At 41.0% G+C, this 14,737-nt stretch overlaps 1 protein-coding gene across 12 annotated transcripts in view; it reads left to right on the top strand.

Moving 5' to 3' along the window:
• The window catches only part of MITF (melanocyte inducing transcription factor), a 112,091-nt gene that overhangs the window by 57,656 nt on the left and 39,698 nt on the right, over window positions 1-14,737 (top strand). For all 12 annotated transcript variants that reach the window (XM_042799568.1, XM_042799569.1, XM_042799567.1 and 9 more), the window contains one exon: window positions 3,310-3,556. In XM_042799568.1, coding sequence (XP_042655502.1) covers window positions 3,310-3,556 — 247 coding nt within the window. The remainder of the gene's footprint in view (window positions 1-3,309; window positions 3,557-14,737) is intronic.

The raw sequence follows: 14,737 nt of genomic DNA on the forward strand, positions 1-14,737 counted from the left end.
GTTTTTAATTGCTTTTTTGATTGAAAAACCGAGTTTCTGACAAAGCTTCTCCTGTTTGCTCTCCGGAGGGTACGTGGCAATGAAGCCCAAACCATCTTCCATTCCATCCTGGAGCTTTGCAGTCGAGAGGAGGAACAGATGAGGTGGGGAAAGGAAGCTGGGTGGGAGGGTGGTCCATGTTGTGCGTGGGACAGGCTTAGAGGATGAGATACCAAAGTTTCAAACAGTTTTCCTCATTTGATGGGTGCCACTCATGGTGAATAGAAGGAGTGCTGGGGTGGTGAGACTGCCCTGCCTGCGGGAGGAGCTTTACAGCCCCCCCCTTCCCCCGGAGGATGAATACCAGGGAATCTGCCTGGCAGGAGCTGTCCTGTGTTTGTCCAGTTCCCTTCACAGTGCTTGTGACAGGAGCATCTGGTCAGGCAGGCAGGTGTTGTGCAGCAGCTTTTATCCCAGATAAAAGCATTACTTGAGCTCAGATGCGTTGATGGCAGTAGCTGCAGTCTGGCAGCACGTTGCTGCCAGTGCTGCATGAGTTCAGGGCTTGTGTGCCTCTATGCTGCAGAAAATTACAACGTGCATAAGTAAGAGAATGATCTGTCCACTGTGCTCGTGTTTTTTTTTTGTAGCTACACTGGTTTCTGGCTTTGAAATAATGGTGAACGGGACATATGATAATCTCCTCTCAACCTTTTTCTTTCTGCTCGTCTGGCCATCAAAATCTGGTGTTCTGAATGTGAATAAGATAAGACTCTTCCTCCCCTTGCTTGTGTCTGTTCCTTTTTTGATACTTGCTTAAAAAGTACATTGCCCAACCTTGTACCACCTAACTAATTACTTCTAAGACTTTTTTTTTTTTTTACCAGTGAATAATTAAAATATTGAGCAGAATTGTGAAAGAAATAAAACCTGGAAGAGTCTCTGCCCTTTTGGGAAGGATTTGGCAGAACAGCATTTTCTTGGCTTATTGTTTCTTTTAAAGACACAATATTTGAAGCTTTTGTTGACAATTTTCAATCAATGGTAGAGCCCTGAATCACCTACAGGAAGCTGTAAGAACAGTTGTTGAGTTGTTGGTGTGAGTAGGTACAGTAATCGCGTGAGCAAGATGAGGTTCCTGTCAGGGGCTGTTTGAAATGCTGTGGAAATAATTTCTCCTTCCTTCTCCCTCGCATTCCCTCAAGTTTCAGCATATGGGAAGGTTATTCTGAGATGGTTTTCAGCATACTTAGCTTTGGTAGGTGGAGAAACAGTTCAAAGTGAAAGAAGGTGGGAGGAACTGCTGGGTTATCAGTTTTGCAGCATTAGGTATCTAAGAAATGCCAGTAGCACACAAATGAGAATCCTGCTTAGTGAAATACAAAAGAGACTTTCCTTCAACATGAGGAGAATGAATCCTTCCTTAAAAGCAGTATTTGAGTGCCTCTGTTTGCTCATCTGTTACAGTGGTCTCCAAAGTGCGATGTGCAATGTTTCTGGCGGGTAGGAAGAAAATACCAGTGCCTCAGTAATACATGTATATAATTCATAAAGAAATAAGTATACATATATTGAAGGTGCATGCTCCAACATTTCTTCCTGGTAGCAGTGCGTGATCAAAAAAAATTGGGAGACCACTATCTGTAACTATCCTAGTCATGGAAATAAAGCGTCTCCTTGGTTTGAAAATGTGCAAATGGTTCAGATGTGCAGCCAGGAAACATGTTGCTGGGTTTTGATGTGAGAATGCTTCACCCTTAATTGAAAGGGTGTTTTTTTTTTTTTTACAAGTATCACAGTCAATGACTTGTCTTGAGCAGCTAATTAGTGCGATTATTCCACAGCTGCATTAGTTTCACCACAAAGGTTTTCTCTTGTTTTATCAAAAGGATCAGTGTCTCTGCGAATGTTTCAACCTGACAGGTCTTAAATAGCAAGATGGTCCCCTCCCTCCCTGCCCCCAAAATGTGTGCTCTGGAAAAGCAGAGTTTAATTTCTTGGGGGAGTAAGTGTGGGTTCTCCTTTTTCGTTTCTGCTCTGAACTGTTTTCAACATTTGTCCTAAACAAAGCCAGAAATCTTCCAGCAACTCTGACACTGGTTGCCCAAGCAGAAGTAGCTCTCAGTGCCCGCAGCCTCCAGGCAAGACCTGGAAGAGATGTTGGCTCCTGGACTCCTTTGCAAGCTGTCCAGTCAGCATCCTGCAGGTACCACCTAAACATCAGAGCCAGAGGTGGGGTTTGCAAGAGCAGTCTTCTCCTAGAGCCAGAGGGCTACTGTTGGCTTCCCCAGGCATGGCTTTCCACTGTTATAGACTAACGAGACATTTCTTTCCATGGGCTGATGGCAACCAGCTGCAGCAGTCAGGTTCAGAACCCAAATATCTTGAACTGTACACACTGTAGCTCTTTCTCATCTGGATATATGGAGTCACATATTCTTACCTACTTCAACATCCTTTCCTCGAAGGATGTGTGGCTTGGTACTTACCTACCCTACTTGTTCTGTCTTACTGATGCTAGAGAAATGTCTTAAAAATGGGCTCTTGCTTCTGAGGGCTAACGGGAAGATGGGCTGCTTCAGGAGATGTCCTTGCAGTCCATGGCAAAGTCCTGCGTGTGCATTATGCTGTCTGGTGGGAAGCTCTGCTTGCCATGGCTTAGAAATAGCACTTAGTTGGTGAAGCAGTTCAGTGTGACTGAAAATACAGCGACTATTGTTGTTTATTCTGCCTGTTCTCATATCTTACTGTGCTTGGAAGATGCTGGTAGGCCTGAAGTGGGAGTTGAGTTATTTTGAGTCTGTTTTCTAGCTGTAAGGAATGTCACCACTAGCAAATCCAACCCTGAGGTAGTATTTTGCAGAAAATAAATCAACTTTGTTATGTTTTGCTTTCATGGGAGAGGTAGATGTATGTTATTTATTTATATTTGGGCTAGATCATTAGATCTGGTGTATTACCTATACCTATCGTTAGACTTGATACAACCCTTTATTAATTAAAAAAAAAAAAAAAAAAAAAAGGAATATGAGTGCTTGCTGCTATCTATAAAAGCATTTGTTTTTCTTGTGGGTGGTTGCTGTAAAAATTGAAACAGCAAATACTTCTTTGGGTATTGGCCTTTGGAAATGGTTAGCTGCAGTCAAGTTAAGGCAGCCTAATGTGGCTGCTAAGTACCCGAAGCGGGTCGGCTCCAAAGTCCCCCTCGCGTGGAGCGGTGTGTCCTCACCCATCCCGCCCCGTGTTCTGGTGTAATTCTGCAAGCTCCGACCGCTGGAGCCGCGATCCCGCTTGTGGAAGCTGAGCTGTCTCTCTCTGGTCTTCCCACAGCAATTCCGAGCATCCTGGCGCTTCCAAGCCTCCCTTAAGCTCCTCCAGCATGACCTCACGAATCCTGCTACGCCAGCAGCTCATGCGTGAGCAGATGCAGGAGCAGGAGCGTCGGGAGCAGCAGCAGAAGCAGCAGGCAGCCCAGTTCATGCAGCAGCGAGTACCCGTCAGCCAGACACCTGCCATCAACGTCAGCGTCCCCACCAGCCTGCCCCCCGCCACCCAGGTACCCATGGAGGTCCTCAAGGTACGCCCGTCCCTCTGCCTTGCTGGTTAAGAGCTCTCGCTCCTCTAAACGTACTGTATTTGTTAGGGATTTTTGGCAAAGAAATCCTGCAAACAAGCTGCGCTCTGGCTCGACTTGCAGCTTAGTTTGGTGTCCTGGTAGTGAAAAATGGAAAACCTTTTTGAAAAAGTTGGTGTGACTTCTGTTTTCTTTCAACTTTGAGATCTCGGGAGGAACGTTTTGTTACAAAACTAATGTTTCCATCATTTTCCCTTTGGAAAACACTTCTGCATCTTTATAGTACTTAATTATTTTCAAAAAGAAGACATTATTAATAGATATTTAAATCAATATTTTGTTTTTTAAAAGAAAACAATTAAATATTTTTGTAAAATGGAGTCAAAACTCATTACAAAAGAGCTCCTCAGAAAGCCTTGATCTGAAATACGGGTGAGTTTCCAGCCTCTCGCAACAAGCCTTCGTAATCCCTTTTTTGCTTAAATGACTTGTTTGCTATTAGTAGCTTTGGATTCCTTGTCCTACTGGAAACTGTAGGAGCTTGTTAGTATCCCTCTGTCAGAGGGGATGTAGCTTGCTAATTACTTGGGGAAGAAGGTGAACAGCTATAAGAAAAGAGATAATTTCATGCACTGCGTAGGTCCAAGTAGAGTAAAGCAATGTGAAATGTGTGAGTGAAAGAATGCAAAATGTTTTGGAGAAATTTGCTGACGTATTTAATGAAAATTTAAAATTGTCATTAGGTTTTAAGAGTTATCTATTTGCTCTGCATTATTGCTAAATCTTTTTTTAACAGTCTCATATTTAGTAAATGCTTTCAGTTGGTAAGCATATTCTTACCAGATAAGTTAATTGAGCTTGGTAACAATCCACTTGTAGTTTGCTCATCGCTGTTACATATCAATGATATGTATTCATAGATTTAGTTCTAAAATAGATTTGCAGGCTCAGGATTTCGAGGCAGTCTGTGTGATGGATTTATGGAGGAAATGTAGGGTGCTTTTAGTTATTGAATATGCATTATGGTATTGTGTTGACAGTGCCAAAACTAATACTGAATTGGGACACGAGTCGTACGCAAGTATGGTCTACGATCTAGGAGCAAAAAGGCAACAGTTGACTTTTGAATTCTACCTATATATACACACAGACACGTTTCCACTAAAAATTAAATACGATAGACTTCGAGCATGTGTGCATGTGCATATAGTAAGGAGTCCGAAATAGACTGGGAAGAGCTATTTTGTTGAACATTTGTGAATTATTCACAATGTTGGTGTATAACAGTTTGTTAAACTTGCTTCCAGGTTATAACACCATAGTTATAATTCAGATCCGGCAGATGTATAGGTGCTATGAAATAGTTTTTTGTTTGTAATACACCCAGTTAAATAAGCATACGTTACATTTTTACATCCTTTCATCCTAATATGTTATGATGTGAATTTTAGGAGGTTTTTTTAAACCTCTCTGAAAACTTGGAGGAAAGTGTTTATTATCTGACGATACTTTACTGATAAGGAAGGAGTGTAATCTCTTGAAGAAGCATTAGCAGTTGTCTGTATCGTTCATTTTACAATTGCCTCTATATGAGAGAGGAGGGGAGGCAGCCCTTTATTTCTGAGGGACAAACTACAGAAGACGCTGCAGCTGAAAGGTGATGCTCGGTTATTACAAAAGGGGGTTACTAGGAACAAGCTCATCGGAGGATTTGTATGCAAATCTGTAGCTTGCTGAAGCATTGCTAGGGAACTTCATGTGAAGGACTTGAGCTTGAATCCTTGCCCTTCAGGATTGCAAAGAAGTGTCTGTCCCCATTTCCTCTGGATGAAAGGGGGAGAACACCTTCGCTGCACTCATCTTTGTCTCAAACAGCAGCGTGCATGAGCCCGTAGAGCAAAAAATTAGGAGAATGTATCCTTAACTGGCTTGCAAACTAAAAGTAATAACTGTGAACAACTACCTTTTGTGCATAGAAGGGGATGGCTGTGGAAACGTGAGCTACCTGCTAGAACAAAATGATGCCTGTCTTCTAATCACCTGTACTGACATAAGCAACGGTAAAAAAAGTAGCAAAAACAAGTCCTCTTGGTCTCTGCCCATGAGAGAAGAGAGACTGCTTTTCTTAGTTTTGCTGCTTGTGTTCTTGGGGAGGAAGGCAGCTAAAGATTCAACCTTTTATCCTTACTGATAAAAGTATACCAGTTCTGTACAAAAAAAAAAAAAAAAAAGAGTATGAAACACCAGGCTTGAAGTTATGATCTTGCAGAATATTTACCACTGATGCTTCAGTGAGAGTAGGATTTGGCTGAATGATCCATATAATTTTTTTTAAAATAGATTATTTGGCTCCAAAGATGAGATTAACAATAAACCAGGATCTTCCTGGTGCCGAGATGCTGACAGCCAGCTCTGCCTGCAGTAACACTGGACGAGTGACATCATTTCCCTGCAGCTGCTTTTTACACTTCAGTTGTTTTTTAGCTGTAGACAAATTTTCCATATGAGCTGTACAGAAGTTTTAATTAGAGAAATAGGGAACTAAGTTGGTAACTTTATTATCCAGATGGTCTGGATTTAGTGACCTTAAAGAATGAGATAGACAAAAAGGGTATTTTTACACTTTCAGAAATGTTAATCTGCAAGGCAACTTTCTTTAAAAGAGATCTTTTTGAATATTACTTCACAAACAAAGAAGACCAAATGTAGATTTTTTTTGTTGTTTTGTTTGTTTTGGAATTTAGCATCAAAAAACCGCACTCCAAGCTTGTTGAATTTGTCAATGTTTTGTGTTTTTAATTACATTGTGTGACTTGCCCTTTCTCCCCTATCTCGCATTGTAAGGAGGATAATACTTGTATGTCTAAGGATGGTAGTTTGGAATGACTAGTTTAAAAAGAAGCCAACGGTGTTAATGAGCTTGGATTTTATATTTGTTTTCAAGATGTTCATTTAGAAACAATACAGAAAGAAAGAGAAATACATATGAATCTATGTCACATTGCATAGGAATCTCCAAATTACATAATGTGGTATGCTCAAGGCCATATGAATAAATAGGATTTCATCTTCTTGAGTAATGACTTCTTACTGCATCACTTCTCTGCCAAGTAATGTAGCTTGGCAAGGTAGGAAATGACCTGTTGGAATTCCAGTTTTGTGTTGCTTTGTGCAGCCTTATTAAGAGAGGAACTAGGAGTAGGTCTAATGTGTTTGAAACAGTATCTCTGCAGATCTGATAGCAAAAGGAAGATTTGTTATGGTTTTCAGTTATCCTTCTGCAGAGCTGATGTTAGCTTCACAGCTGGACAGGCTGGGTTTATATTTAAGCGCCTTGTCATCCATCTCCTGTTGGTAGTTGAGGACCAACTCTACAGGAAGATGGCACAAGAGTTTCTTTGCTTCTGCTGCAATTCAACTTCAGGATCTGCCTTGGAAATAGGAGCATATAACTTAAAATGTTGATTGTTGGAGTAGTTCCAAGCACTATCACTGTTGGATCATGATCCATTCCTGAGGTACAAAGTAAGTTTATATTTTTATTTAAAAGAGTTAATTTCTTTGCAAAGAGCTCCTCTTAAGATGTCTTCAGTAGGTTTTTCTTTTCTTTTTTTTTTTTTTTTTTAATGGAGTAGTTTCTTCTATACAGGGGTATATTAATTTTGTATACTTAATTGATATTAAGAAGCTGTTCTTTTTGTTGTTGTTGACTGCAGTTATTCTGTTGTCTGGTAGGAGTACTTATCTGTTGGAGCAGAAGCACTGTTGCAGATCTCAACTTTAGTATTCCAGAGCTGATCTCTGGGAACTGGCTGCTGCATTTCTGTAAGCAGAGTTAGCCCAGGACTGGAGGAGGTCTTACATCACGTCCCTGCCTGTAGTCACTGAGACCTGATGATGGGTTAGTCCTTTTGCTCTTCAGTTGTCCATTTGAAAAATATTACTGCTATTAATCCCATACCTTGTGGAGTTAAATTTGTTAAAGGTGGTGAAATCTTTGGCTATTAGAAATTGAGAGAATATGCTCTTGGTCTGTAGTGAAGCTGGTCTGCTAATCAGCTTCCCTGTAGCTGTCTCAGACTTCATCTGTTACCGTCTTCCTGCTTGATACCACAGAATTAGCTTTTCTCCTGTGGTCCTAGCAGCTGTCTGTTGACAGTTATTTAGGGAGCATCTCCTGTTGATGTGATGGAGTTGCTGGGTTCTGCTTTTCGTGTCTTTCATGTCCCCTTCTCCCCACCTCACTTGCCTGCTTACAGCCTCCTTTCCTACCAAGCAACTTGCAGGATTCTTGTAAAGTGAGTGATCTCCAGCCTGCCAGGCTACTGGCTTGCAGTCTTCCACATCAGTCCAGGCAGCTGATTTTAAGGTTTTTTTGTTCAGCAGGCAGAAACACTGACTTGTATAGCTAGAGTTTTACGTGATATTTCCCTCTGGCGTCTTCACCAAAGCTGCACTGTGGCAGTACTTGGGGTTCACCACCCTTGACATGCTTTTAGGAGACACAGAAGGAAAAGGGTTTTCTTCCATTTAAAACTTTAAAAAGATCCAGGGACAAAAAAAAAGGAATCTGTCTAAAGGCTTGAAAGTACCAACCATCATCCCGTATTTTCCCAAGCAAGCCATGCAAGATACTCTACTTGTTCTTTGGGTTAGTCTGAGAAGTTCTGCTGGTAGTAGTCTCACCCAAGATGCTGATTAAGTCTTACCTTTGAAGACGGCTCTGTTCGATTTTATTTATTTTTAATAAGTGCACTTAAAGTAATTTTATTTACATAATTTGCACTGGTCCAGAAAGTAAACTTATTGCAGATATTCACAGAGGTGGGCCAGGGAGACTGGAGACTCACTTGTTTGCTCATTGAGAGACATTATAAAAATAGAATTATAGCTATGCTGTGTGGTTTGTATTGTTTTGCCTGATTTCTGGATAAAGTTGACTATTCAGAACAAACATAACACAATCCCCTAAGTACTTTGGACCTGCCTGCCCAAAACACAATGTGGCTTTGCAGAACCTGTGACTGGTGTGAGCAGGCTTATGTCCTCCATGGGAGGAGATGCACTGGAGCATCCTCAAGAGTCAGGAGAGGAGGCTCAGTGCCAGCTTTGGCCCGTGGAATCACAAATCTGTTCCTCTGAAAACATTACCAGATCTTGCAGAATTAAACACATTACCGGTGGGCAGCTGACATCCAGCCCTCTGCATGTCTCACTAAGCAGACGGAAGGTGGAAAATTGAGGGTGAACACTACTTCCTTCTGTCCCCCCCATGTTACTTGTTGGCGTTCCTCAGTTGGTGCATGGATGTGACACTTGTGCTGTCGTGTTTTTAATTTGATGCACCAGGCCGTGGCACGAGGGCTGACGGAAGCCTACGCTGGATGTGTTGTAGTGCAATGGTGTGGTCCTTGTTCCAGTCTGTCCCCGCTGCTGAATGCTAGCGGTCCTGAGGATGCGGTTGGTTTACCTCTCCTTCCTCCTGAGTGTTGTCACACCAAAGAACAGCATAATAAGAAATCTGTTGAGCTTCCTGTGTCTCTTTTCTAACCTCTCTGCCTGCCACTGGGGCTTTAAGAACGCAACTTCCATTTGGCACCAGCACTAAGATGGGAGAGTCACATCTGATGCTGCTGCAAAGTACAGCCTCGAGGGCTGGGGTGAGAACCCACAGTGGGTGTTTGCTGCATGAACTGGCGTGTTCCTGCAGTGGTGCAGATGCCTTTTAGACACTGTCTAAATGCTTTGCGGGTAGTAAGATAAAAGCAGATCTCCTGACCAGCAGATGATATAACAGGTCCCCTTCAGGATACAAACATCCATTTTACCCTCGTTTCTGAAGAGTGAGCAAACAGTTCCCTTGCTCCAGGGGATTTGGTCAAGGCAGGTCCTGCTTTGGTGATCTGCAGTTTGAGATCTCTTCTCTGGCTAAACAAGATGAAGCCTCTTCTTTTCAAAGCCTAGAACCAGAAACTGTTCCCTGGACTTCCACTTCTGCTTTATTACTCCATGAGCTTTTTCCCAATCTCATGGCAGTATTGTGGGCTGATCACTGCGGATAGCACAGCAGGTCCATTTTTCCCTTCCTTAATGCTGTCTCATTGCTGTAGTTCGTGCTCATCTTTCCTTTTACAGCAACTTTTTCCGAGTTGACAGGGGCGCAGTGCTGCAGCCACGCTGCTTGGAAGGATGCAGGGACCAGGCTGGCCTTTTGCCTTCACCCTCGTGTCATTGTTCATTCAGATTTTAAATGTGCCACCACGATAAGCTCTTTGCATCAGATACCCTGTATTTCTTCATTTTTGAAATGCCAAGCATGCCTTCTGAGTGATGTTAATGACTATGGACTTATATCAAAAAAATACCTCCTCCTAGTCCTTTTCCAGTGTGCTTATTACGGAGTGACCTGTGGTGGTAATGCAGTCCTGCCTAGCAGAGAAGGCTGTGCAGTTAGCAATAGTATTCTTGGTGTAATAATTACCATAAAACTTTATTGTATAGGGGACTTATCTCATGGTTCTGAAGAACAGGAACAATGGGATGTCAAGATAAGCGTGTGGTAGCATCTGCTACAGCAAATGTGTGTTTGTGGACACACTTATCTGATTAAAAGTTAATTTAATCTAACCTGACAATGGTAGATAGTAGTGTGTGCTGGTATGTTATGTAAGCATGGCATGTATTTGCAATTGAGAACTTAAGTGATGTGCCAGACTGAGTCTTAGTGAAATACAGATAGAACGTTTGAACTAAGGTTACTTACACTCAGTGACTCTGGTATACATAACTTAAGCCTGCAGCAAATTCTTCATAAGGAAAAACTTGTGTTTAACTACAGAACCACTAAAGCCTGTCATATCTCCTAAGCCTTCATGTAAGTAAAAGTATCTCTCAGGCCTTAAATCTTTTGCTTGCTTAGTGGATTGAAAGCTGTTCCAAAACAAGCACTGGTGCTAAATGTCTGTGGTTATTAATAGAGGTAAAATGTAAACTCTTGCTTAACACCTGGGTTATTAGACATTAAAAATGCATGGAATTCAAGGGGTCAACATGCTTCGGTGTACAAGTATCTGACTGCTTGACTGCTAGTGCAAAACACTGCTTTCAGCCTTTGTCCCAAATGTCCTTTTCCTATAGATGCAAATACACATGTTGCCAGCTCTAGAGAGAAATGCTGTCGCTGATGAAGATGCCTGATCTTTCCATCTTGACTCTTCAGCTGTGGTCACTGTGGCACAAAATGCAGCTCCCAAAGTTGTGGGACAAGCCATGCTGCTGCTGAATTGTGCTACTGGGGGACTATTTTCTGGGCAAATGATGCTGTGAGCAGAGTGCATGGATAAATGAGCAGAGTGGGAAGGTAGCTGAGAAACTGCTCCTTATCACAGAGCTGTTGCCCTGCAAGTTCACAGTAGTTACCTGGTAGTTCGAAATAACATTTTTGACATGGAGGAAATAAGGATATATTCACACAAAACCGTAGAGGCATCTGGAAGTCCAAGCTCTGATCACCTTTTAGAAGATTCTTGGTGGTTTATACCCTAGTTGGTGGTCTTGAGGATTTGCTATCTTCCTGCTGGCTTAACATCCGCAAAGTTAAGGAGAGCTTGCTAAGTTTGTTCTGTTACAGCTTCAAAGCACTTTTTTTTCCTTCATGGTCTAGCCATATTATCTGATGGCTGAATTACCAGACCTTGGGAAAATGGTGGTTCATCACGTGTCAGTGGCTGTTTTGGAGCTGCAGAAGATGAGTTAATCTTCCCAGAGATCTGTAGGTGCCCACAGTTCTGGGTATTAAAAGCATCAATGAGGCTCTGCATCCCACCAGCTAGCAGATTTTAACAGCTTGCATTAAGTACTACTTCAGTCAATGTTAATTTAAAAAGCACCTTATTTTACTCCCTTGGTTGAGCCAAAGAAGTATGAAGAGGGTCAGGGCTGATCATTGCAGTTGTGCTCGTTGCTTCCACAGCTTAATTTGGCAGAAAATAGTTCCTGGAGCCACACGTGGTGCTGGAGACTGGAGGGAGTTGGGTGGAGGTCTAGGGAGGCCTCTGCTGACACCTTTGATAGACATTAAATTTTAAATGTGAAAATTTAGATCTGCTTAAAGTAATCTTCTGGTATTATGTGTATTTGCAAATATTTCAGTTCTTCAGCTAGTTCGGCAGCATTATTCTCTGAGACACTGAACCTGTGTAGTGAATGAATTCAAAGTGACAAGCTGGAGACATTCCTGCCATTCAAGAGAGGCTTAAGGAATTTCTTATTGGCTAAATTACAAATATGTAGCATTTTGCCCAGCACTGCATGGCAATTTCAACCTGTCTGACCGTGACAAGATTAGCACTTTTCCTCCCCTACCCCAGCAGTAATATTAAAAAAAAAAAAAAAAAAGTTAGATTAAGAAGTACCAGGCAGAGATGCAAAAGCTTGAAAGAGTAAAAACCAGCCTTACCTTGAATGATTCTGTCTGTCATTGGATTGGTTCCTTAATTAGCCCCATGTCCTTTAACCTCTTGAGAAATAAGTAAGGGATAAATTTGGGGATAAAGACAAAGACGTCCAAAGATTTACCACACACCGCTAGGTAATTCATCAAGGAATGTTGGTAATTAGCCCTGCCTCTTTCCTTTCTGGCTCATTTAATAAAACTGGTTGATTTAAAATAATGCCTGCTGGTTCATTATCAACTACTTTAAGAGCCAAGTTATGAACTTGAAACAAAAAACAGTATTGTGTTGTCTGTAAAGAACCTGGCAAGTGTGTTTTGTTTTGTTTTTTTTAAAAAAATAAATTATTCAATCCTGTCATCAGTCTCCCCAGCTTGATAATTAAATATTACTTTGTATTTGGATTACCATTTGGCTTTTTGGGTGTATTTATTTCTAACGTCTACTACTGAGAGGCAAAAAGGAGGAAAAAAAAATCCAAGATCTTGAAGAGGTACATGTCAGATTGTGTTAAGAAAGCATGGCCTGATGGAATTCAGCTGAATATGGACTTTACAATAGCAGTAGTTGTCCAGTTGAGGAAATGGGTAACAGCTTTAACCCTTTATCTCTCAGTAATGAGTGCCAGCTTCATGTCTTCTTCTGTGAGCAAGACAATCCATTTTAGTTAACGCATCTCTTCAGTGCTTGTAGTGGAAAATTCTCTCTGTATTGAGGATAGAACTCAGCTGGTTTGTATTTGCCTAGGAAAATACTCATGCAATGTTCTTTCTTTATAGACAGGAATAGCATTACTCAGAAGTTAAACGAGAGGATGAGCCTAGAACTGGATAATACACTGCTACCTCTGCACTGTGGGAGAATGTCTCTGTATGGCAGCAACCTGTTTGAGTTTGTTACATCAACAGTTGCTGGCCAGTGGATCTGGTTAGGTCTGTCTGACTTAAAGAATTAAGTTACTATTACTGTAAATCTTCCTTTAATAATTAATGTCAGGCTCGGATTGCAACACTGCTGAAACTGTTGTGGGCTAGAGGAAAAGCAGGCTGTGCTTGCCTTCTGCTTATGATAGGTTTGCCAGATCCTGAATCCCTTAGAAGATGTTTTCTGAACCTCTCCCAAGCTCATCAGTGTTGTCTGGTACAGAATTAGATACAGTGTTTCAGTGGAAATAAGAAAAAAACAATGTCCTCGATCATCTTCCATGCATCCCCTGGAACAGTGCTTAGTCTGGGGGAGCTTGTCTTTGTTACTTGCTGCTGTGACCCAGCAAAACTGCGTGTCTGTTTTTATATACTTGTTAGATTGGTAAATTAAAAAAAAAATAAAAATCGAACAAACAAAACAAAACAAAAAACACAACAAACAAAAAGCAACAACAAGAAAATTATGGCCTTTGTGGAAATACTACTCTGCCAATCTTTAGTTCTCAGCAATTCTTTTGTTACCTACCTACTACTACTACCTAACTACTACAATAACTTGCTGCCTCCAAACACTTGCAGAGAGAGCACTGGGGTGTTGGAGTAGCGACTCAGTCCTGCAGGTTGTCACTAGAAGCACTTCCACAGGATGCCAGTTACCCACCTGTTTATTATTTTGAGACTTGTTAATAAACTTTTATAGTTTAAATTGACTTAAAACTAGGTATGTTTATTTCAGCTTGCAATGATTTGGAGTAGAAAATCGTGTATCTTTTTTAAAAAAAAAAAAAAAAAAAGGCAAAACCAGACAAAACCCCCCAAACAAACAAACAAAAAACCCAACAACAACACAACCAAAAAATAAACCCCAAACCAAGACAACAAACACCATTCTAATACCACTATTTTTGCAAAGTTAGAATGTCCATGCCAAATTAATAGTTTATGTTTCCCACATCATATTCTTATCTTTTTAACATACTGGAACAATATCTTGTTATAGACTGTGACTTAGTGTCCTCAACTCGCTAAATACCAGTACTTGATGTTCCAGCTAGTTCTTTGAAAATTGTTGGGTAACTTATACAATTCAAGCAGATAGTTTGTTTTGTTTATTTTTTTTTTTTTCCTTTTGAACTTGATTACGAGCAGCATGCATTTCAATGCCAATGTTACAGTAATTAAACTAGTACAGGAAATGCTCAGAAGCACCGAGAACACATTCTGGTCTGTCACTCATTGCGTTGCACTTTCATAATCTCTCAGCAGATGGCATTATGGTTTCCAAGAGTGTGTGTATTTGATGGGAAAGCTCTCAGCTGCTGGGGAAATAATTTTTCTAGACTATTCCTTTCTCAGACAAAGTCTAATGCTCAGGTGTTCAATGTGGTTTGACACATTATTCTAATTGTGTTGTTTGCTTGTGTTACTGTCTTTTATTTTCACCAACTAATGTCCCAGAGGTACCTTTAATCCATTTACCAGTTAAATGCTGTATGTAATCGTTATTACACGTGAAAACCAATTACTGCTAGAAAGTCTGTGAAAGGCAGACTGCCTCTTGTAAATAAACCTGCTACCGGCGTCCAGTAGAAGTAATAAACCTGCTCAGCAAGTAAGGCTAGAGTGCTAAAAAAAGCTTAAGTGATAAAACTGAAGCATGTTTCCTGTTGAACATTCCCAATCCTCAAAGCTATGCAAGACACAACTGTATTGTTTTAAATTATACCCCTGTTCTACTTTGTGCTACAAATCCTGATTTTCTGTAGACGATGCGAGCTAGTGAAAGAAAAATCATTTGAAGAAGC

This window comes from Tyto alba, unplaced genomic scaffold, assembly GCF_018691265.1.
Source record: "Tyto alba isolate M040663 unplaced genomic scaffold, T.alba_DEE_v4.0 Super-Scaffold_3, whole genome shotgun sequence".
Classification (NCBI taxonomy): Eukaryota; Metazoa; Chordata; class Aves; order Strigiformes; family Tytonidae; genus Tyto; species Tyto alba.